The following is a 21,062-nucleotide window of genomic DNA, read 5'->3' on the forward strand; positions in this document are numbered from 1 at the left end:
CTATGAAAGTATCTATGTCATATGGCATATGTATGTACGGAGTACGTAGATAACATCTACGTAGTTCCTCCATAGGCGTGGAAGCAACGATATCTATCGCGGACAATGAATTCCGTCCGGTTCTGTGAGCTACTCGGCGACAGTTTCTTAATTATCGTTGCCTTAGGCTGTTTCTTCTAATACCTCGCTGTCCCTCAGAAACCATATCGTAAGTCAATCTGTGGATTGTTATGGATCTTACGGCGGATTTGATCGAAATTAGCCAATAATTTAGCTACGGCAAGTTATCTAGCGCAAAATCTAGATAAACATGGAAGCCCCAGAGGCTATTGAGCCAAGGTTTCTCCACTCAACTTGAATTGTCATTCCTTATCTACGTCTGGGCATATACATTGACGGAACGTGAATTCCTATCGAAAATCCCCCTTCGCTCACGGATAAACTTGGAATTTTATTCTTACTTTACTAAAATTCATCAAGGAAATTCTGTACTTTTACTAAGCAATTATATGACGCTAGCCTAGATGTCAGAGCTGATTATTATCAGGAGTTGTCAAGGGCTAGTTATATTATTTGTGACTAAGGCCCTCTGTTCTATGGCGAGTCTGTCATATCCTCAGTGCATGTTTTGAATTTGGCCCATTGTATATCGCCCACAAGAATATCACTTTCTAACCATCCGACGCGGCGGAACACGAAGAGCTAAAGTAATACTCTTGCTTGGGAGAATTTTGCTGCAATGCAAACCTTTTCCATTTGGGAGAAGTATCTCTCAATTATTTAAAAACAGACCAATTGCACCGGATTATTCCATAATTGACGTCGACATCCCGCAATAAGCCCTACATCGAGTGTGAGGGGGGTCTGCACACGCATGTCACAGAAATGTACCTTGGTCGCAACCTTAATTGCTTACAAGACCAGTATATTTGGAGCAGTGGAATGCTCAAAATTGTATTGTTCTTCCGCGGCAAACTAACTAGATCGGCAATATCTTAAATTATTCTATATCCCTCGAGAAGAGGGTTTCAAACTTCTCTAGTGGCACTGAACGGAAAATGGTGATGCAAGGGTTTCACATCCTGAGTGATTGAGATCTTTCAAAATTTATAGATAGTCAAATCTTCACGAGGAATCAGCCACTTTACTACCATTGGGGTCGTGAGCGACCACCTCAATTTCAATACGCATATCGTCTTCCCCTAACCGGGGAACACCAACACAAGTCCAGATAGGCTGATGATCAGGCATGTACTTTTTGAAGTTTCGGACCATAGCTGCTAAAGCCTCGTTGTTGATTGGGACGTGGTAAGAGTTGAAGCGGTAAACTTGGGACCAGCCTTCGCCACCGGCATCTTTCAAGCAGCGCTCCACGTTGGCAAATGCGAGATCAATTTGAGCATTAATTTCCAACTCAAATTCCCCAGTTTTAGGGTCCCAGCCACCTGCAAGTCATATTGCGTTCTAAGTTAGCGGATATTCTTATAACCAACAGTTGGCCAATGTAAAGCCAATTAGACCTAGGTCTGTATCTACTAACCCTGACCGGCACATTCAATACGATCACCAACTCGGACTGCTTGACTGTACCAGAAATCCCGTTGCTTTTGTTGGCCGGCACCTTCATAAGCGTAAAATTTGAGGTGAGACATTTTTGGGTAGGCGCGTCGGTAATTGGAAAGGAGAAAGAGATGATAGAAATGGGGGATTGTCAATTGCGATGTTCAAGAAATATTTGAATGAGAATAAAAGTGCCATACAGAGACCGGTTGAATAATCTTGATAATATTGATGTATGATGATACTGTCATAAGCTCCGCATTGGGTTGGCTCCACATGCGGAATTTGAATCCCGCTCTCTTTATCTTTAGTCACGTATGAGGCGACAATTAAATGTCAATGAACTAACTCTTCTACATTTGAAAGTGACAAGGAACATATTCCTCAGAATTTGGCCCGAGTGTTAATTTGTCAATGGAGATCCAGTCAGCTATTTCGAAACGGAATACATCCCCCGGAAGTGGAAAGCGGGTATCGACCCGATCAAAGTACGCTTCGCGGGCATGTCAGGAATGCCGTCGACGCAGAGCAAAGGTAGGGTCATTCTTGTCACATGCATCGTCTGATCTACCTAGTCCCCGGGAGAATCCCGAGGGCTGAAAAGCTATGCATGGCGTGGAGATTTTAGTGATTTTGATGACTCCGTTTCTGACCCATGAACCAATAGTGTGATGGCCAAAAGCCCTCCTGTGCAAGATGCCTGCACCGTGGAATTGAATGCGTTTACAATACAGGGGACGAGAACCGGGGCACGGCACCCAGGTCCCTTGTCCACCTCCTCCAGGCTCGCATCAAGGAGCTGGAGGATATTCTCTGGCTACATTCTATCGATGCCAACACCCCCGTCAGTGATCACACAGGCCGGAGTAATATCGCAGTGAACGGCCCGCCAGCAAATTTGGCGGCCCCCGCGGTCTCCCATCAAGTACAGGCCAAATTTGATGCTCCTTTGCGTACAAACGGGCATCTTAATTTCGACGACTATGGAGAGGCATTCTATTTTGGCTCCAGCAGCGGACGGGCTGAGCTTTTGCAGCCAACAGGTGAGGATCCATTGTCAGGCAAAAATTGCTTGCAAATCTGCACTATGCGATGTATTAGAAGCTAACATACTATCATCTAGAGGGCGGAGATGAGGAGCCCAGCTTGTCCTTGGATACGTGCCCTCGATTCCCGCACAATATGTATTCTCAGGCAGTTGATTCCACGCTTGAAATATCTAAGGAGCTTCAAGACCACCTAGTTTCTCTTTACTTTGAATGGGAACAACCATGGTTTCAGCTGGTCGACGAAACTTTGTTTCGGGAGAGCTGGCAGGAAAATGGGAGATGGTGCAATCCCCTACTTCTGAACTGCATATTCGCCATGGGATCTCGCTACTCGGACAGAACGGAAGTACGTTCCAACCCAGAAGATCTTAACACAGCAGGTCAGCTTTTTCTGGAACTCGCCGAAGTGCTGTTACATTTTGATCTGAAGTCACCAAGTATCATTACCATTCAGTCGCTTGCCATGATGGCTATTCTTTATGTTGTATGTTCCGTCATGATATTTGAACTTGATCTCATTTGTTTTCTGTTCTAATCATAATTATAGGCGACAGGCTCTGATGCTAAAGGTTGGTTACGCCATGGCATGGCTATTCGGCTTGGGTTAGACATGGGATTTAATTTGGACTCTTCAACACTTGTTTCTTCAAATCGACTTCCAGCTACAGAGATCAGGCTTCGAGAGCAATTATATTGGGCTCTCTATTGCACCGATAAGCTTTGGGCAACCTATACAGGTCGGGTCTGCACCATGCTGGTAGGTAGATACTTTTGGATTGATTTGACATGAATCTAACGAATCTCAACTTGCAGGACTTTCAATCAACGGTGAGCCTTCCGCCACCAGCTTCTATACCCGCTGGTCTTTTACCTACTTCATTGAGCTCTGCGAGTGGACGTATACGAGAATCGCTCCATCACGCGCTCTGCACCCAGTGCCAAATACTAGAAAAGATATTGATCAAGCTGTGAGTTTCTGATCTGATTGCGTATCCCGCGATAGAACTAAGTCATTTTAATTTCCTGCATAGTTATGCGCCTAGGAGTTTGCCCCAAGGGGCTCAAAGACGAAGTTTCTTTGATTCTTGTCTTCTTGAACTCAAAAGCTGGAAGTATACCCTCCCAACCGAGTTGCACACGAGGTTTGCAGGAGAAAGCAGCAACTATCCTCACTCATACGTCCTCAACATGGTTTATCACACGTCCATCATCCTGCTAGCAAAACCTTTTCTGCCTAGAAGGCTCGACCCGGCCATGGCCCAGACAGATCCTGGCTCGAGGATAGAGGAAGAGGTGGCAAGTAAAGCGACGTCACTATGCATGGAAGCCGCAAGAAATATTTGTCTGCTTGGTGAACAGTACCGTGAAACTTTTGGCAGCTTTCGGAGGACCCCAATCACAGTCACTCATTGCACACTTTCCGCGGCGCTCATGTTATTATACGGTCCTGCGCAGGCAACTGGTCAGCATTCAAATACAGAGCTTATCCAATCCTGTCTGGTGACATTAAGAGAACTTTCGGATTCGTGGATGCCCGCACGAAATTATTGGCGCAGTGTCTTGTGCATCTTCAGAGATCGCCAACGTTCCACTTCTGGTAATTCGAGAGGGACCCCATCTACACAAACTGTCGCTAGATCTATCCACAAAGAAGAAGAATCCTTAGATTCGCAAGGTTTATCGGGGGCTTCACAAGATGTTTTTCAATCACCAATGTCAGAATCGTGGGCAGATGACTCAAGCTTTCCGGAGGTAGCTGTTGAGGATTTGAATCTTGCTAGCATGTTTCCATTAGGATCCATTTTTGCATATGAAGATTTCGAGGCGCTCAATATACCGTCTGGTCTTGATACATTGGAAAATAACAATGATTGATATATATCGAATATAACTGCCTTGAGCTTTTGTGGAACTACAATACGATAGAGATATGTATAGAGAAACAATATATGCAAATTCCTATCAGATGGGATAGACTGGGATGATAAAGGAGAGAGAAAAAGTAGGAGCAAATATCTAATAGCTGGAAAACAGACAAACAACATTAATCAAGACATCTAGCGAGATACTCGAATATCATGTTTGCTTCTGATGGTAACCAGCTGACATACATACCACAACCTTGCCCGCAGTCTTGCAGTCCACAAGATTTTGCATCTGCTCCGGAATTTCCTCGAGTGCCACCTTGGTGATGCGAGGCTTTATCTGACGTGTTGCAATATATCCCATAACCTCGAGTGCTTCCCGATGCCCTCCCATTAGATTGCCTGACACGTGCAAATTACGTTCCACAATAGAATGAAGTGGAAGGCAAAAGGTATTATTGCCTTTGGGTACCCTGTAGTAAAGTATGCAAGAGATTAGCCATGATAGATTGAGGAGAGCGAAATAAGGAAGAAATTCCTCACCCTACACAGACGATCCTTCCGCCATCGTAGACATACTCGTCCAATCGCTGGAAAGCGGAGAAAGAGCTACTAGCAACTATGACTGCTTCAGCCGCGCGCCGCAGGCCGTAGTTGCGCCGTAGTTTCTCACAGCTCTGCATCAACATAGAATGAAAGTCTGACCAGGCATCCCCAGCGTTGGTCTCGGGCGCACTGAGGAGGATATCACTGTAGTCGCCATAATCCTGAGACTGAATCACGTCGATCTTGGATTTAAGATCGATGCCGATCACCCGTGCTCCGAAAATTTGCTTTGCGATTGCCCCAGTGAGGTGGCCAATAGCTCCAGCAACCCCGACCACTATAACCACATCTCCTAGACTCGGCTTCGCTGCTCGCACAGATACCAACGCGGTTGACCCAGAGCATAGTGCGGCGGTGTAGAGCGCTAGGTCAACATCTCCCCGAAGGAAGGCATCAGGCAACGGTACAAGACAGCTAGTTGGGACCGTTGCATATTCCTGGAAAGTGCCCGTAATATGCTTGGGCACATTGAGCTGTGACGGACATGATGTAAACAGGCCACGGAGACAATATGTGCAAGAGCCGCAGGACTTTCCTAGGTAGCGAATTCCAAAAGTACGACCGATGATGAACGGGTCGTGGGACTTGATGACACGACCGATGCCTTCGTGGCCAGCGATGTGGTTTTGTTTAGGATAGCCAGCACCGGGCCCGATCGAGAAAGATGCGTCCTGAGGAAATCAGGTGTTAGCGATACTTTCATTCATTAGATATAGCCAAGGTAGAAGCGAAGAGCGAAGAGCCTATCAATGATGCAAAATCCAAACTTACACTGCGGCAGATGCCTGAATAGAGAATCTGGATGACAGCCTCTCCATTATCTGGTTCTCGTACAGCAATTTTCCTTAGGACTAAGTTCAAATTCTCACCCATCTCGGGGGTGAGAACGGCTCTTTGTATCAAAGGGAACGGCAGACCAGGCATCTCCGGCGACTCTGCGATAGTTGATGTGGACAAATTGTCATCATACTGTAAAGATTCTTTGTCAAGGTTGCTATCTGGTTCCAGTGTGTCGTGAATCCGTAATGCAGCGGTAGCATTTCTCTTCAAATCTCCATTGGAAGTCACCGTACTGTTGAATGGGTCACCGGAAATTTTCCCACCCAGGGACACACAAGGTGTCAAAGTCGCTAGCATAGCTGTTCTTGAAAATGTGTTGTAGACGTGATTCTATGATGTATGGCTGCCAAAGGGCTGTTGATGGCGCTTTTGAGAACAGGTATATCAATGCAAACGATAGCAGTCCGGCAGATACATCCACAGCCATTACTACATCAAGTACTTTCTCCAATTACATGACTGGTAAATGGTAATTTTGAAACTAGGAATGGGAATTCCGTTAGCATCCCGTGGGGCGGAATAAATGTTCCTTGGGGGATGTTTCGTATCTGGCGATGATAGGAAGGTAAATTCCGCTTCCCCCTTTGCACTTCGATCCGATCTAGCCATACAACATAGTCCCCGCAAAATGAGATACAATGCTTTCTGTCTAGCTTTTCGCCTTAAAAATTGTGATGTGCTGCGTGTTCAAAAATCGTCATTGCAGTTTTGCAGTTTTGTGCTTTCATGACGTTTAACGTTCTTTAAAAGCTACTACTCCCTGCCTAACGAGCCTACGACTATGAGAGCACCCAACTCCTTATTTCTTTCACTCTACTTTTACTTTTGAGCAAGTCTAATTCTAGAATATAGGCCCTTGTTCATATGGCTCTTCTTCGAAAAGAAAGTCAATACGCTAAAAGCAAGGTCGTCGCAAATCCAATTTGATGACAAAGGCACGCAAATATACTTAAGTAGTACCTCAGTTATGTAAAGCAGACGTCTGCGTCGGGATTCGCCTTCAGGAAATGGGCCAAGTGTTTATATATTTTGCTTCTCTTCTTTCTGATCAGTTCTACAACTGGGCTATCCGACGAATTCGCTATTTAGAAGTTCATTAGTAATTGCGCAGGGCAAACGCGAATCGAGCAAAGTTTTGCCAGGTTTTATGTGGGTGGTGGTATAAGGCGATATTTTCTTGTTTCCAAAATTCATAGTGTGGGAAATAATACAGCCAATTTACCACTAGACCATAAAAAAAAAACCAAAGTTCCTATTTAAAGCCTAGCGGGCCATTTCCCAGTCTGACACATAGTAGCTAGTGCGTTATTTCCAAGCGAAAGAGCGAGTTTAACATTTCCCGAGGGGGACAGCTGTGTACCTGGTCCGGTGATCTGCTGGTCGGAGGTCTTATCCCCAGATTACCCCGGCAAGTGGAAGCCACAGACTGACTCGTGGGCACATGTACGGAGTAGTGTCAGTAGGCTGAGCGTGCAGCCCTGGAGGGGAACAAACTACAGACAAACCCCACCCGAGAAGCTACATAAAATGTTAGGAAGGATCTATGGAAGTAAAAAAGACTTCTTTTATGGAGGCCAGTACGTCAACGATTGTAAGAAGAGGAGCAAAATAATTATTACTATGGAGAATGGTGAATTGAGGGAGATTGATGAAATGAGAGAGAGGGGCGAATTGAAATTATTGTTAAGTGAAACTAAGGGTGGTTTTTGTTGAAGACAATCGGGAAAATGGTGGTGAATTTGGAGACGGTGGTGTGTAAGTAACCTTGAGAAGGAATATTCAGTCCCGTAGCAGTTTCTTGGATATCAAACGATGAGTTCAATCGGTCTAAAGCCGTTCTCGAAATCGCTTTGATGGCCCCACTGCTATATTGGGCAGAGGTACCATTGGTAGTCGAGGAATGTTGAGTGTGAGAACCCCGCATAACACCTGGCAGGGTCAATGGAGTCCAACACCGCAAATATCACAATATGAGAGTTACGATCAACAATGCATACATCATTGAATTGACATCGGAGTATGGTAGGTCATATTGAGTTTTACAATTTTACAAGTTGTGCAGGTCATGATCCATGATGTTGATGTCATCCAAACCGTCACCGCATTGGGGGCGGCATTCAAGTATTTGAAATATTCTTTTCCCTAGCCAGATCCTCTTTGCTTTAATCATTTCATTATCCTCAATTCCATTTTGAAGTAATTCGCACTCGACATGTCTAGCTCTTCAGACCGCGCTCCCGTACGAGACCAAGCTGAAGACGACGCTTGGTTCCCATCCCCTTACTCCCTCTCCCAATATACATCACCCAAGACGGACTTCGATGGAGCAAACTACCCTCATCCTTACAAAGGCGACAAATGGAAAGTCCTCCTGATAGGCTCGCAGGAGCGCTACCTCGAGATGGCTGGCGGTAAATTCTTCTCGACTGGTAATCATCCAGTAGAGATGCTGCTGCCCATGTATCACCTCGACGCCGCAGGGTTTGATATCGACATTGCGACGCTTTCTGGTGATCCAGTCAAGTTTGAGATGTGGGCCTTCCCACAGGAGGACAAAGCTGTTAAAGAGATATACGAAAAGTACAAGACCAAGATTCGGAAGCCACTCAATCTCGAGGATGTATGGGGCAAAGGCTTCACACAGGAGACACCCTACCTCGCCGTCTTCGTTCCTGGTGGTCATGGGGCCCTGAATGGCATTCCGTTCTCAGCAACGGTCGGCAAAGTTCTTCGTTGGGCACATGAGAACCAGCGCTTCCTTGTCACCCTGTGCCATGGTCCGGTCTGCATGCTTGCCGCGGACATTGACAAACCCGAGGGCAGCAAGTTCATTTACGACGGATACAAAATTGATGTCTTCCCGGACTCGTTGGATCAGGGAGCTAATGTTGATATTGGTTATATTCCTGGAAAGATGAACTGGTACGTTGGTGAACGGCTCAGCCAGCTCGGTGTCACTCCTCTCAACAGGGGCATCACTGGTGAGACCCACCAGGATCGTCTCGTCCTTACCGGCGATTCTCCACTGGCATCCAACAATCTTGGCAAGCTAGCTGCGGAGACGCTGCTCAAGGAAGTTTCTAGATTATCATGATGGTTTCTAGGTAGTTCGTCATGTTATGTATCTAATCTGATTTTGGGATACGTGTCAATGGAATATCTGATATTAACATAGCCCTGGAAGCAGAGACTTAGTATGGCAAGAATAGCTTTGCGACCGTAAATCAACTCAAAAATCTGGTGATTTTTAGTGTTGTACTATATAAAAAAAGCTTCATCTTCGCAGCTTATTCTCCAAGAGGTTCCTGAGAACTGAGATACTTCACTTATCAAACTGTCTGTCATAGCAATGCATTCAGGTATTTTAATTTTGTGCCGGCTTAGAAGTAGGCTAACTATGCCGCTTCACAATCGGCCCCGTTCACACAAATTAGTTGAGTGACAGTTCATTCCTCATACAACGGTGGTACTGAGGTCCACTCCTGACGTCCAAATCCCAATTGCTCTTTTTGGTAACCCACAAACCACCGCTCGAATGCTTGTCGGGTGAACAAATGCTTAGGTGCTCCTTCTCCTTCCCCAAAGTAATCGAGGATGTGATCACAGTACATCCAGATTGCCTCGTAGTGCTCTGGAGAGAGATCTTTCTTGTCTTTACGTGCGACGATTACAGTACCGATCCCACTCTGCCACTCGGGGGGCGCAAGGCCGGTCTCCGTGGTTATGTGGATGTATGTGATTGCCTGGTTATCAAGATGATCAAATGCCCCATTGTCGGGAGTTCCGACCCGGTGGACGACGATAGGGAAGTCGAGCAAAGCCGGCACTGGCGGGACGCGATTGTTGAAGATAGGGTGGTTCGAGGGGATGGTAGTTGCTGACCATGGAAGACCCTAGTCGCCAGTGCATCGGACTGTCACCGCTTTGATTGTATCTCTCGGGGAGAGTGCCGGAGAGGAGGGAATTTGGTTGGACGCTGTGGCCCCGGTAGCTGTAGGTGGGGCTGTAGGACGCGCAGTGGGCTTGGACACTTGAGGACGCGGCATTGGAATTGTTTCTGGCCCCGAGTCCGAATCTGTGTCAATATTGTCCCATTTTGAGTAGTCAATTGGAGCCATCTTGGTGACTTTGGCTTGTCTGAGAATCCGTTCAACTCGGTGATTGATTGTTGGCAAAAGCAGAAGGGTAGCTGTTGCAGGATGCAGAGCTCAATTCCAAAAAGCAGTACATCACGTGCTAGTCTCTTATCTTATCTCTACCAGCCCCGCCCGCCCCTTTCTGCTTGAGGCGGAGAGCACCCCTACTCCTCACGTACTCCTCACCTACTTTCCCCTCTCTCTCGGGGTCAGCTAGCGCAATACAACCTAAGATTTTTTAAAACATGAAGTCCCCATCAGTAGCAAGCAAATGCAGACTGAGAATGGAAGAAAGAAAAAGAGAGTACGTAAATATGGAGAGAGAAGCTACGGAGGCTGCTATATTTCAATAAACAGCTTGACAAATTTAGAGAGATGAGGTTCTTAGGTTAATCATAAGATTAGAGGTGTCTCTTCTTAGATTCTAGATTCTCTCCGTAACTGATATGGTAGTCAGGACTCCGGTAAAACTCCCCCACTGTTGTTCCATCAGCCTCCCCATCGATTCACTCTTCACTTTGAGACACATTTTCACATAATCATACAAGAATCTGGGCCGAATGGGACTTGATCGCCAGATTTGAAAGTCTCCAAAGTCTCGTGGATATCCATGAAGTCATCCCAGTAGATATTGTTTAGGAAGCCGTCCCTCATTTCTTCGAACACGTCTGCCATGATTCTGAGATACTCGGGATCTGCTTCCGCCAACGCAAACAGTGTAAGCGATAGCCGTTTCTGATCCGTCAATTTGAAATTCCTTTCATGAACCTGCACCCATGTTGGATTCCTGCACTTCTTCAGATTGTCTTCAATCCGCATGAACAACGCATAGCAGCGTACGAGGATCATTATGTAATTCAAACTTGATATTGGCCTCAGCTCACCACAAATGTCGCTTATGAAATCAAGCCTGAGTAAATCCAAGTATGTTGTAAGGTCCATATCGGCTTTGGAGTGACTGTTTCCCGCATTTCCAACTGTCCAGCCCTCTGGTACAGTTGATTGAAGAGTCTTCATGATTTGAGCGGTATGAGGATCTTTTGACGGAGATGGCAGAGTAGATAGGATTTTGACGATGTCTTCATTACTCGCTCCACAGGATCTAACACGTTTAGCGAGGTCGCTTTCGGCTAAAGTAACCTTGCCAGTTACAGGGTCTCGGGTTTGCTTGGTCTGAGCGAGCCGCATCAATGCTAGACCTGTGGGGAGGGGGATCTCTTCATCGGGGATTCGAGCCGGAATCCAGTTTGCACGGTCAAAGATTTGCAATAATGTCCTTTCCTTATAAAACCGATTTTCACTCGGATCCAACAGGTCATGCACATCCTTCGCGTTTCGGGCAAACCGTCTTCTTTGTGCTCGGCTCCGGAGGTTCTCGCGACGAAAGCGCCGCCCACCAAGCAAAGCCTGGAAAGCCTTTGCAAAATGAGACCTTGGTACCTTTCCATCCTTAAAGAAGGCGCTCTGGAACAATTGTGCAACTGAGCTCCACAGCCCTACGGGTCGTGAAAGAAGGCCTTTCTGGACTAGCATGTTGTGCAGGTGAGAAACGCAAATGGGCTCAGGGACAGAACCCCAAATACGCATGGCCATGCTGTGTGTCAGTTCTAGTGCCTCTGAAAGACCCGCGCCACAGAGAAATGGACAATATTCCCACAACCCGTTGCTGTTGGTGTTTGAAAAACGCGATGGAGGAATAGCCGTCAAGCCGTGCATGTACTTGCTCTCTCCAAGCCAGTCGACGAAGTCCATTAGAAATTCACTCATCAATTCCTTAATTGATCTGTTCCGATTGGGCTCCCCTTGAATCATAGCATCCTCGTCGAACAATTGAGAAAGAATCTCCACCGAGCTGCAGAATCCCTTCGCGAATCTTTTGTTATCGCGATCCATGAAAAGATCTACATCTCTTCGAGGCCGAAACCCTTTCGCGGCGGGTTTCAAGACATGGCCAGTTAAAACACTGATTGACCAGCCACGAGAGACTGTGAGAGATTCTACGATGCACTGTAGCTGAAAAACATGATGTGGAAGGATCTTTGACTTGATGTCAGTCCCAGGCTTCTGTACTGCGAGGTGAGTGATGTCGCCAGCGAATTCATTGATGCCAAACAATCTTCGATGTTCATTCCAGGGGCCGGCTCTGGACCAGTCGACCGTCTCAAGGGGAATGTTCTGCCCCCTCATCGTGCGACGCTGAACAGCAACCGATGAAAAAACATTGACCAAGTCGTATAGCCAATTGATGGTAAAGGCTCGGCGCCATTTTAAGCGTTGTTCTTTGGTGGCTCGTAACAGGTTGAGATAAGGGTCCCAATCTTGGATACACTTAAGCATGGCCTTGGTGGGTTTACCGCTGCGCGTCTTTTGATAGTCGGTGATGAAATCAAAGAGATCCTGATACGTGTACATCAAAAATTCTTCTCTCACGTCGATATCGGATTGCGGAGTTTGTTCAAGTGTTCCATCTGGGTTGAGTCGAGTAACTGCCAGACCGAACATACCTTTGGCCTTGTCAGGATCTCTACGTGTCATGGTTTGCATGACGGTATCGAAAGAGTCATGCCCAGGGAACTCAACGAAGATCTGCAACTGAGCATCCTTGATCATTCCGATGGCAACTTTGCATAGACTGGAAGCAACGGCAGTATTCATGCCTTGGTAGGCGACGCTATACCAGGCGCCCTGCAATTCATGACGAAGCCGTATCAACTGCTCGGTGATTGAATAGACAGCCATCAAATAATCAGTAATCATTCCAGTTTCGCCTTCAATGATGCGATAGCTCTCCAAGGGAATTTCCTGTAGATCAGAGACAGAGGCGCTCTCTGCTGTCTTTCCCTTTGTCTTCGGCTTTCTTCCCCGTTTGCTTTGATTGCCTTTCTTTTTGGGCTTTTGCGTCGAACGCCTGGCTTTCTGGTGCATGGCAGCCTCAGGGATCCCGGTATCTTCTTCAGCCCCATCCTCAGCATCCTCATCTTCATCAAATGTGTCAGGTGCGTCTTTCTTTCCCTCCTGCCATGTCTCCCCTCCAAGAAGATTGAAAGCCTCCGACAGGCCTTCTATCCAATGTTGGTGTGACACATTGCTCTTCTGGATTTCAGGATCTGGGTCGGAGGTGGTGGTTTGGATATAAAGACGCTGTGTTCTTTTTCTAGCATCAATGACGGAAGCAAATAGGCGAAAGATGGTTGTCGGAATCGGGTCAATATGCTTTGCAATGAGCTGCGAGAGCGACTTCAGCGTTGACAGGGAGATCGCCCCGGTAAGGTTTATGTCCTGAGTGTTGTGAGACGGAAACTTTTTGATGATATGAGCAGATGCATGGATGATCCAGTAGACAAGGTGTCTCTCATCCCGTTTGTACTGCAGGTAAGTATTGTGGTCAGCCATGATTGGATAGTATCATGTTTAAATTGGCTTAATGAGGCCTTGGGTGACAGCACGTGGAAAAGGTATAAAAGGTGGGAAAGGTGGGACACGAAGGGAGAAGAGTGAGAAGAGTGAGGAGGGTGTTGGTATATTCACTGCAACTGTTTGCCCAGGTGATCAACTGCATGGGCCTAATCTAATCCGGAGTTTTCACTCAATCTGTAAATTCATTAGATATTGATGGGCTAGGGTAATATAATTATATCAAACACCTCATACCATTGACGCAGCTACAATCCGATTGATTAACCTCAACAAGAACCAATGCAAAGAGGAAAACAATTTATATTTCAATAAAACAAGTTACATGTACGCAAATACTAAAAACATCACACATAGCCTGAGACAATCTCTAACATATCAAAGTTTGCTGGAGACAAGGTAGGGAATGTTCTTGGCCTCATATAGATCCTTGTGCTCGGATTTGATGATATCCGCACCCTAGCTTAAGTGTTAGTTTTGTTCTAAGAGACCGCGTATTTGGTACTAACCTTCTCGCCAATCATATAGACAGAGTTTTGAATACGGCAATCAGGGATCACAGGAATGACCGAAGCATCTGCGATTCTGAGATTGCGGACTCCATGGACTCGCAGCTTTGAGTCAACAACACCCTGGTGAATGCTCTTCGAGAGACGTGCGGTACCGCATGGATCTGTAAAGTAAATCATTAGACTTGTTTCGAGATATTTGAAGGGATCATCTTACGGAATCCAGTCTGGCTACGATCCAGAACAGCCCGGTTCATATCATCATCGGAATCAAGGGGCATCTTCCAGGGGTACTCCGAGAGAACAATGTCCTTGAATCCAGCACCCTTGGTCAAAAGATCATATGTCCAGCGCACACCCTCCCGCATGGCCAGAATGTCCAAGTCATTGCCAAAGAAGTTGAGGTTGATATTGGGCTGAACCTGTGCATTCGAGTTGTTCAGAGTAACTTCACCCTCGGAAAGGGGCCGCAGCAGATCGACAATGACAGTCATGTGGCTGCCCTTCTCGGGCATAGGGTAATGCCACTGGAATGCGGAGCTGAATAAGCCGACGAAGTCCAGCTCAAAGTGAGGTTGTCCTGCTGGGCCGAAAGGATCCAGCCCCCCGTTAGCAGCCTTAGCCTCGCGGTAGGCGGGATACTTCTCCAGGCGTTCGTCAATTCGGGGGAAACCCACAAGTTCCAAGAATCCGGAGCTTGCAGGGCCAGTCTTATCCTTCTGGTAGGTAGACAGTGCCTTGTCATTCAGGGGACCAGGGCGGAAGATATGGTTATCCAAGCTGTACCCCTCCTTGACCTCAAGGACGAAAGGCACAATTGGGTGATCCAAAAGATGCTGACCGACGTGAGGGGATTCCACAATGGGAGTAATTCCGTGCTTGGCCAGTTCCGCTGCTGGGCCAACTCCGCTAAGCATGAGAAGCTTAGGAGTCTCAAAGACACCCTGGGAGAGGATGACTTCCCGGCTAGCATAGACACTGATCTCTTGATCGAGAGTATCGCTTATCACAGTGACACCAGAGCAGATGCGCGTGGCGGGATCGATGAGCAGCTTCTTTGAGTGAACGCCGTAAAGGATGGTCACGTTGGGCTTGTTCTTGAGGTAAAGGAAGCTACCTTGGCGCTCGCCATGGTGGATGGTATCAACACAGTGGGTGAGGCCCTTCATCTCGCCGGAGTAGATGTCCTCGGTCAGAGGTTGACCCTTAGAAACCCAGGCCTCAGTGAGGGCATCACGGAATGGCTTCATCTCAGGGACCAAGTCAGCATGGGAGATCTGCACAGGGCCTCCGGTTCCAATCTTGCTCAGTTCAGACGGATACAGCTTCTCGTCATCATGGTAGGTGGCGCATTTGCGGAGGTACTCCACACAGGAGTCCCAGTTCCAGTCGCGGCCACCGAAAGCCTCCCAGTCGTCAAAGGTAGGCTTCGACCCAGGAATCCAGGTGAAGTAGTTGGCACATGAACTGCCACCAAGGGCCTTTCCGCGGGTATTGGGCTTTTCAACACGCTCGTAATCATCGCGCTTGATCATAGTTGTCTTGTAAGACCAGTCGTACTTGCTTCCGCGAAGGGTAAAAGCCTTCGACGGGGTGGTGATTTGCTCGATCTGATCAGGGTTGGGGATGCCTGCTTCGACAACCAGAATGCGGACGGCGGGGTTCTCAGCAAGACGACCGGCGATTGCATTGCCAGCGGTACCACCGCCGACAATGATGAAGTCGTACTCAGAGCCGTTGGAAACGAAAGCCATGGTTTGAGACTTGTTGTTTTTGAGAATAGAATGATAAAATAGTTCGTAGTGAGGTTCTTTCGATGTCTGTGAGACTGTGAGACTGTGAGACTGTGTGTTTGTATAACTGGAATGGACGAGGCATCGCCTCGATTTTATATTCTGATCTTCATCACAAGAATATTTTCAAACCGAAAAAAAGCCGTCTTGCCGTTCTTGCCGGGTTACTAGAGACATCATTACGAGAGCAGATCATTGAACCCTGAATTGGTAGGGCTGATAGAAAGGTGGCTTGCATGTAACCCTGCATAAAGTTGAAGGAAGGTGTTCTAGAAGGAATGTAAGTTACAAGAGTAATGTTTCTGACGGGGAATTTCCCCTCATGAGGGGGAAACCCCATCCCCGCACCAGGCTGTCAGATTGGTTGGCCAATCAGAGCTGCGGCATTTGTTGCACGGGACGGCCATAACTCGGCCACGGCTCGGTGACCGCCTTTTGCGCCCGATCTGCATAAACCTTTTCAAAGCCTCTTTTCAAATCAGTTACTTTTTATCTCAAGCCCCTCACGTCAACATGTAACGGATCTATTTCGGGCCTCGAATTGGGGTTTCCCTCATGGGGGGTAGTGTCAATGTCTCAACTCACCCCTCTCAGACCAGCCCAATAAAAGGAAGCCTGTTTCCCAGAAGATGGACCATCCATAGTATACCAATTGAAGTTGAATTCTCTGAACAAACAATCCCAATGACGAACCATACATTTACGTTCGCAGAAGGTATAGTGCCAAATACTTTAAAACAACCTTTCCCTTCTGACATCAGACAGGCCAGCCAATTGCAGACCCATCCGTCAGCACAACGTTGCCTACTTTCGGCGGCGGTGGTCTCACGACACTAGGTGACACGCTCCTCATTGAGACCCTTTCGCATTTCAACCGCGAACGTATTCCCGAAAGGTTTGAGACCATTCTGATTTTTGGAAGGAAAATATATCCTAACGGTAAACAGAGTTGTCCATGCGAAAGCTGCGGGCGCGTGGGGAGAATTCGAGGTTACAAATGACATCTCTGCTCTCACATCAGCCAAGTTCCTCAACGGTGTTGGAAAGAAAACCCCTGTTCTATTCCGTCTAAGCACTACCGGCGGTGAAAAAGGAAGTGCAGACACTGTCCGCGATGTGCGCGGCTTCTCTGTTAAGTTCTTCACGGAGGAAGGTAATCATGATATTGTAGGAAACCACATTGTAAGTGCCTCCCCTCCACTCTTACGTTTCCTATTCTAATTTCCCTGAAGCCTGTGTTCTTTGTTCGTGATCCTATGAGGTTTCCTTCTCTTAACAGAAGCCATAAGAGACATCCTGCCACCAACCGGCCGGATTGGACTATGGTAAGTCCTTATCAAAGGGGGTCCTTTTTTGTATTTCTGATAAAGCTAACCATTTAGTTCTGGGATTTCCACGCGAACCAACCGGAAAGTGTTCATGCTTTGATGCATCTTTTTGGCAACCGGGGTATTCCTGATTCCATCCGCAGAGTGACAGGCTTTGGTGTACATACCTTCAAGATGGTATCAGCTGATGGTGGCTTCCGTTACTGCAAGTTCCACTTCCGACCGACCCAGAATATCACACACTTCTCTGGCCAGGAAGGTACTCGTATGGCTGGTGCAAACGCCGACTTCCACAATCAGGATTTGTGGGATGCTATTGCTCGGGGAGAGTTGCCGGCCTGGAAACTTTACGTGCAGGTCATGGAGCCCGAGCAGGCTGAAACCTACGGCCGTGCTCTGTTTGATATCACCAAAGTGTGGCCTCACAAGGACTTCCCATTGATCGAAGTTGGTCAAATGACTCTCAACAAGAATGTGGGTGGCTCTTTATCCTAGACATGAAGCAGGTGCTAACAATAGGCCCAGCCCGAGAACTATTTCGCCGAAATCGAGCAAGCCGCATTTTCACCTTCTAATATGGTGCCTGGGATTGCAATGACTCCTGATCCTAGTGAGTTCACACTAAGATTATCCTTCGAGTAGGACCGGATACTAATTACTTTTGTGTCTACAGTGTTGCAGGCGCGTATGTTCGCTTACCCCGACGCTCAACGGTACCGTCTGGGAGTGAACTACACACAGCTTCCTCCAAACCGTGCAATCTGCCCTGTATACGCGCCATTCGAGCGCGACGGCATGGGAACTATAACCAGAAACTATGGTGGCGACCCGAACTATGTACGGAGCTCATTGGGCCCTGGCGTCCCCAGCCAGACTGTTTCCAACGTACGACACACTGAGCGCATTTTGCGCAACGCTGTCCTTGGCCAGAATGAGATTCCAGTTGATGATGAGGATTTCCTTCAGCCACGAGAGCTGTGGAACAGGGTATTTGATGAAGCCGAGAGAAGGCAGTGGGTGTCAAATGTGTCGGAGACTTTGGAAGACTTGCCTGATCAGCTCAAGGATGCTGTCACTGCCATGTTCAGCAAGGTCGATCCCCGTATCGGTCAATTGTTAGAAGCTAAGGCGAAGAACAGTTCACGTCTTTAGATCTTTAATTCTTTAAGTTTGAGCGACCTAGTCTTTTCATTATATAGATCGATTACGCTAACGTATACCGCTAACGTATACCACAAGCGAGTGTTCCATCTCAAAATACATGATAAATGCGATGAATGACAACTTTATATCTTGGCAATGGTAGTCTATATGAAATTTCCTTGGTACAACAATGCTTTTTTTTAAATGATGTCTAGCTTCCCTGTGGAGTTTAGAAAGATCCATGGCTGTGTGATTGCGATAGATATATGTCTCTAGCGCTAAGGAACATGATTTTGATTACCATGAAAACGCAGCTGTTATATTTCCTTGAAATCCATACATCATGTTTAAAAGCCTTCTCATTAAATAATGAATGACAATTATCTAAGAAATTACCAAGGTTGTTGAGATATAAAAATGTCTTATTCACTACATGTTACCAGGCGCTTGTACATGGTTACTCTTCTTAGCATCTCACCACTAATGTGTATTATTCTATGATCCTCTCCCATGGGTAAGATTATACATACGACCATAGGGTGTGGAAAACAGGGCTTCCCGTCCGCTCAGCCGTACTTAAGCCACACGCCGGTGAGTTAGTAGTTGGGTGGGTGACCACCAGCGAATCCTCACTGTTGTATGTTTTTTTTATTTGTTAAAATAACACACTGTCTCTGCGCTGCAAGTATTAATACGCCCCGAACACCTAAGCAGCACTTCAGGGTGAAGGTGGGCGTGGTAATACAGGTGAGAAGTCGGAGACTAGGGCGAGAAAGATGAGAATAGGGCGATACTTTGAAGATCATTCATATCTTATTACGCTTTTCGCTGGAAATGGAAGTGAACATCTTGACTATCCCGACAACACACTGACAAGGCAGACCACCCATGCGGAATTTCGAAAGTTCTCAGACTTTCGGAATGATCTGTCGAGAATCCTTTGAGCTTTTCCATCAAATCAAAGGGGATACTGGGGCCCACCCCAATTGCATCGATTACCAAAGTAATAGACTGCTTGGCAAGTTGGAAACATCGGGCGAGTACAAAGTCAAGCTCCTCCATGGAAAGATGCTGTAGTGCCGACATACAGAATATGTGGTCTATCATTTGTGTCCTTTCCGCCATGTATACTTCCATCCTTTCTTGAACAAGTTCGGTATACAAATTGGTTTGGTGGCAGATATCCAACGATATCTTGGATATGTCGACTCCCACCATTTCCGTAATTTGATTCTTCGGATCCGATTTCAAATGGTGGCCGACATTCCCAGTTCCACACCCAAGATCGATGGCGGTACCTTGATAAGACCTCATTGTAATACAACTGGCAGCGTCGGTTGCTGAAACCCGGCCAGCATAAGATTGAGCCAGAGAGTCATAGAAGTTTGCCACTTTAACAAAATCATCACCACGCTTGCCAGGATACTTGAGAAAGTAATTGGTGATATAAGTGTTGACAACAGCTCGATAACTCCCAGGAAACCCCCGCTGGATATCTGTATCCTCAAGCTGGGATCCAATAGGATAAAAGAAAACAGGAAGCGGATCAACTTCAATGACATAAGCCCTCCCATCCCGACCAATGCGCATGTCAACATCACAGCCCATGTAGTTCGTATACGCTTTATTCGTCGTGAAAGCCTCAACGGCTGTAGCTTGCAAGTGCCTCCAGAGCCGCGGGTCGTCGTTCTCGTTCAGCAGCTCATATCCAGACGCCTCATCAAACTTCAGATCTAAGGTCAAGAATCGGCCCTCGCCGGATATTTGTTTGTATTTCGCACGTTGCGGAATAAGAGGAAAAGGACTCTCCCCCATAGCAATGACCACAACAGAGTATTCCTCTCCGTCGATGAATTCTTGCACGACAAGATCCGAACTGTCCCTCCCTTCAGCCTCCAGAGCATTGGCATATTGGTCCGGATCCGGGTATCCAAGCGCTCGCGCACGCAAAACGCGAACAGAACGCATCAACCTATTCAATCTCTGTATACAGCGATTCAACTCATCTTCATTCTGACACAAAGAATGCTCATCAATGAACATACTCCCATAGCTTGACGCAGGCTTAACGAATAAAGGAAATTTCGTCGTCCCCGGAATGAGGGGACTCCCGGCGCGTTTTGCCTCTGCAAAGTAGTCCCATTTGGACTGTTCGCGCTCGGAGCTTTGTATACCAGCGCTAGGCAGGTTGAGAGACTCAAAGTATTGAATTGCCTCGATGCCAGCTAGTGAGTCATCGTGTGTTCCCCACATGAAATTTAAATAGAAGTCATGGCCTTCGCGAACAGCGGCATCTATTTGGGCTTTTGCTGTGGCCTTGTGGATGGTGTAGTGGGATATTTCGTGCTGGGTGATATGTTGACCGGGGTTCATGCATAGCTTTTGTGACTCGCCGACTGAAGCTTGGAGTTCTTCGAAACATGATTGAAAGACACAGATCTTCATTCTGAGAGAGACTGGAGGTATGATGGTTTTTTGGTGCTTTTTCCTGATAGCGACTGGAGTGATTGCCGATTCCCCCACCTATATTGACCCCTCGTTGGTGCAAGATCGGCGATACGTAATCGGTACTGCTCTTCGGAAGCCCCAATTAATATAATTAGCCTTTATTTCTCGTCCACTGGTAGCTGTTTATACATCCCTAGTTAGTCAAATATGGAAACGATCTGAAGATAGAAGGATACCGCACCACCGGTATGCAGATCTCAGCTGCTGTGGCCCACTCCACGATTCTTCAGCTTATGGCGTGTTTTTACCTGGTAAATGATATATGGATACATGTATGACTCATTATTTTTGTAAAAAGAATATATTATAGG

General features: G+C 46.9%; 8 protein-coding genes across 8 annotated transcripts; 3 read left to right on the plus strand and 5 right to left on the minus strand.

The window, feature by feature from the left end:
- Window positions 1-1,125: 1,125 nt before the first annotated feature.
- On the minus strand, window positions 1,126-1,652 carry PEX2_101700 (RidA family protein; the record flags this gene model as incomplete). The annotated part of the gene is made up of 2 exons (XM_016747440.1): window positions 1,126-1,445; window positions 1,541-1,652. The coding sequence occupies 2 exons, from the start codon at window positions 1,650-1,652 to the stop codon at window positions 1,126-1,128; spliced, it is 432 nt and encodes a 143-aa protein (XP_016601988.1).
- A 420-nt stretch (window positions 1,653-2,072) lies between these two features.
- On the plus strand, window positions 2,073-3,652 carry PEX2_101710 (uncharacterized protein; the record flags this gene model as incomplete). Its single annotated transcript, XM_016747441.1, has 7 exons — window positions 2,073-2,094; window positions 2,295-2,603; window positions 2,684-3,093; window positions 3,157-3,212; window positions 3,347-3,366; window positions 3,423-3,577; window positions 3,641-3,652. The coding sequence occupies 7 exons, from the start codon at window positions 2,073-2,075 to the stop codon at window positions 3,650-3,652; spliced, it is 984 nt and encodes a 327-aa protein (XP_016601989.1).
- Window positions 3,653-5,013: 1,361 nt separating this feature from the next.
- On the minus strand, window positions 5,014-6,217 carry PEX2_101720 (Alcohol dehydrogenase superfamily, zinc-type; the record flags this gene model as incomplete). Its single annotated transcript, XM_016747442.1, has 2 exons — window positions 5,014-5,751; window positions 5,852-6,217. 2 exons carry the CDS (start codon window positions 6,215-6,217, stop codon window positions 5,014-5,016), a joined length of 1,104 nt encoding a protein of 367 aa, XP_016601990.1.
- A 1,915-nt stretch (window positions 6,218-8,132) lies between these two features.
- Window positions 8,133-9,014, plus strand: PEX2_101730 (protein deglycase HchA; the record flags this gene model as incomplete). The annotated part of the gene is made up of 1 exon (XM_016747443.1): window positions 8,133-9,014. One exon carries the CDS (start codon window positions 8,133-8,135, stop codon window positions 9,012-9,014), a length of 882 nt encoding a protein of 293 aa, XP_016601991.1.
- A 352-nt stretch (window positions 9,015-9,366) lies between these two features.
- PEX2_101740 (uncharacterized protein) lies at window positions 9,367-13,449 on the minus strand (the record flags this gene model as incomplete). The annotated part of the gene is made up of 2 exons (XM_016747444.1): window positions 9,367-9,797; window positions 10,602-13,449. The coding sequence occupies 2 exons, from the start codon at window positions 13,447-13,449 to the stop codon at window positions 9,367-9,369; spliced, it is 3,279 nt and encodes a 1,092-aa protein (XP_016601992.1).
- A 399-nt stretch (window positions 13,450-13,848) lies between these two features.
- On the minus strand, window positions 13,849-15,733 carry PEX2_101750 (GMC family oxidoreductase; the record flags this gene model as incomplete). The annotated part of the gene is made up of 3 exons (XM_016747445.1): window positions 13,849-13,929; window positions 13,980-14,143; window positions 14,197-15,733. 3 exons carry the CDS (start codon window positions 15,731-15,733, stop codon window positions 13,849-13,851), a joined length of 1,782 nt encoding a protein of 593 aa, XP_016601993.1.
- Window positions 15,734-16,456: 723 nt separating this feature from the next.
- On the plus strand, window positions 16,457-18,252 carry PEX2_101760 (catalase; the record flags this gene model as incomplete). Its single annotated transcript, XM_016747446.1, has 7 exons — window positions 16,457-16,487; window positions 16,538-16,667; window positions 16,720-16,954; window positions 17,005-17,097; window positions 17,155-17,574; window positions 17,626-17,710; window positions 17,774-18,252. The coding sequence occupies 7 exons, from the start codon at window positions 16,457-16,459 to the stop codon at window positions 18,250-18,252; spliced, it is 1,473 nt and encodes a 490-aa protein (XP_016601994.1).
- An 807-nt stretch (window positions 18,253-19,059) lies between these two features.
- PEX2_101770 (ATP-grasp fold, subdomain 1) lies at window positions 19,060-20,688 on the minus strand (the record flags this gene model as incomplete). The annotated part of the gene is made up of 1 exon (XM_016747447.1): window positions 19,060-20,688. The coding sequence occupies one exon, from the start codon at window positions 20,686-20,688 to the stop codon at window positions 19,060-19,062; it is 1,629 nt and encodes a 542-aa protein (XP_016601995.1).
- Between the last annotated feature and the right edge of the window lie 374 nt (window positions 20,689-21,062).

The sequence above is a fragment of the Penicillium expansum genome (genome assembly GCF_000769745.1).
Source record: "Penicillium expansum strain MD-8 chromosome Unknown contig358, whole genome shotgun sequence".
Lineage (NCBI taxonomy): Eukaryota > Fungi > Ascomycota > Eurotiomycetes > Eurotiales > Aspergillaceae > Penicillium > Penicillium expansum.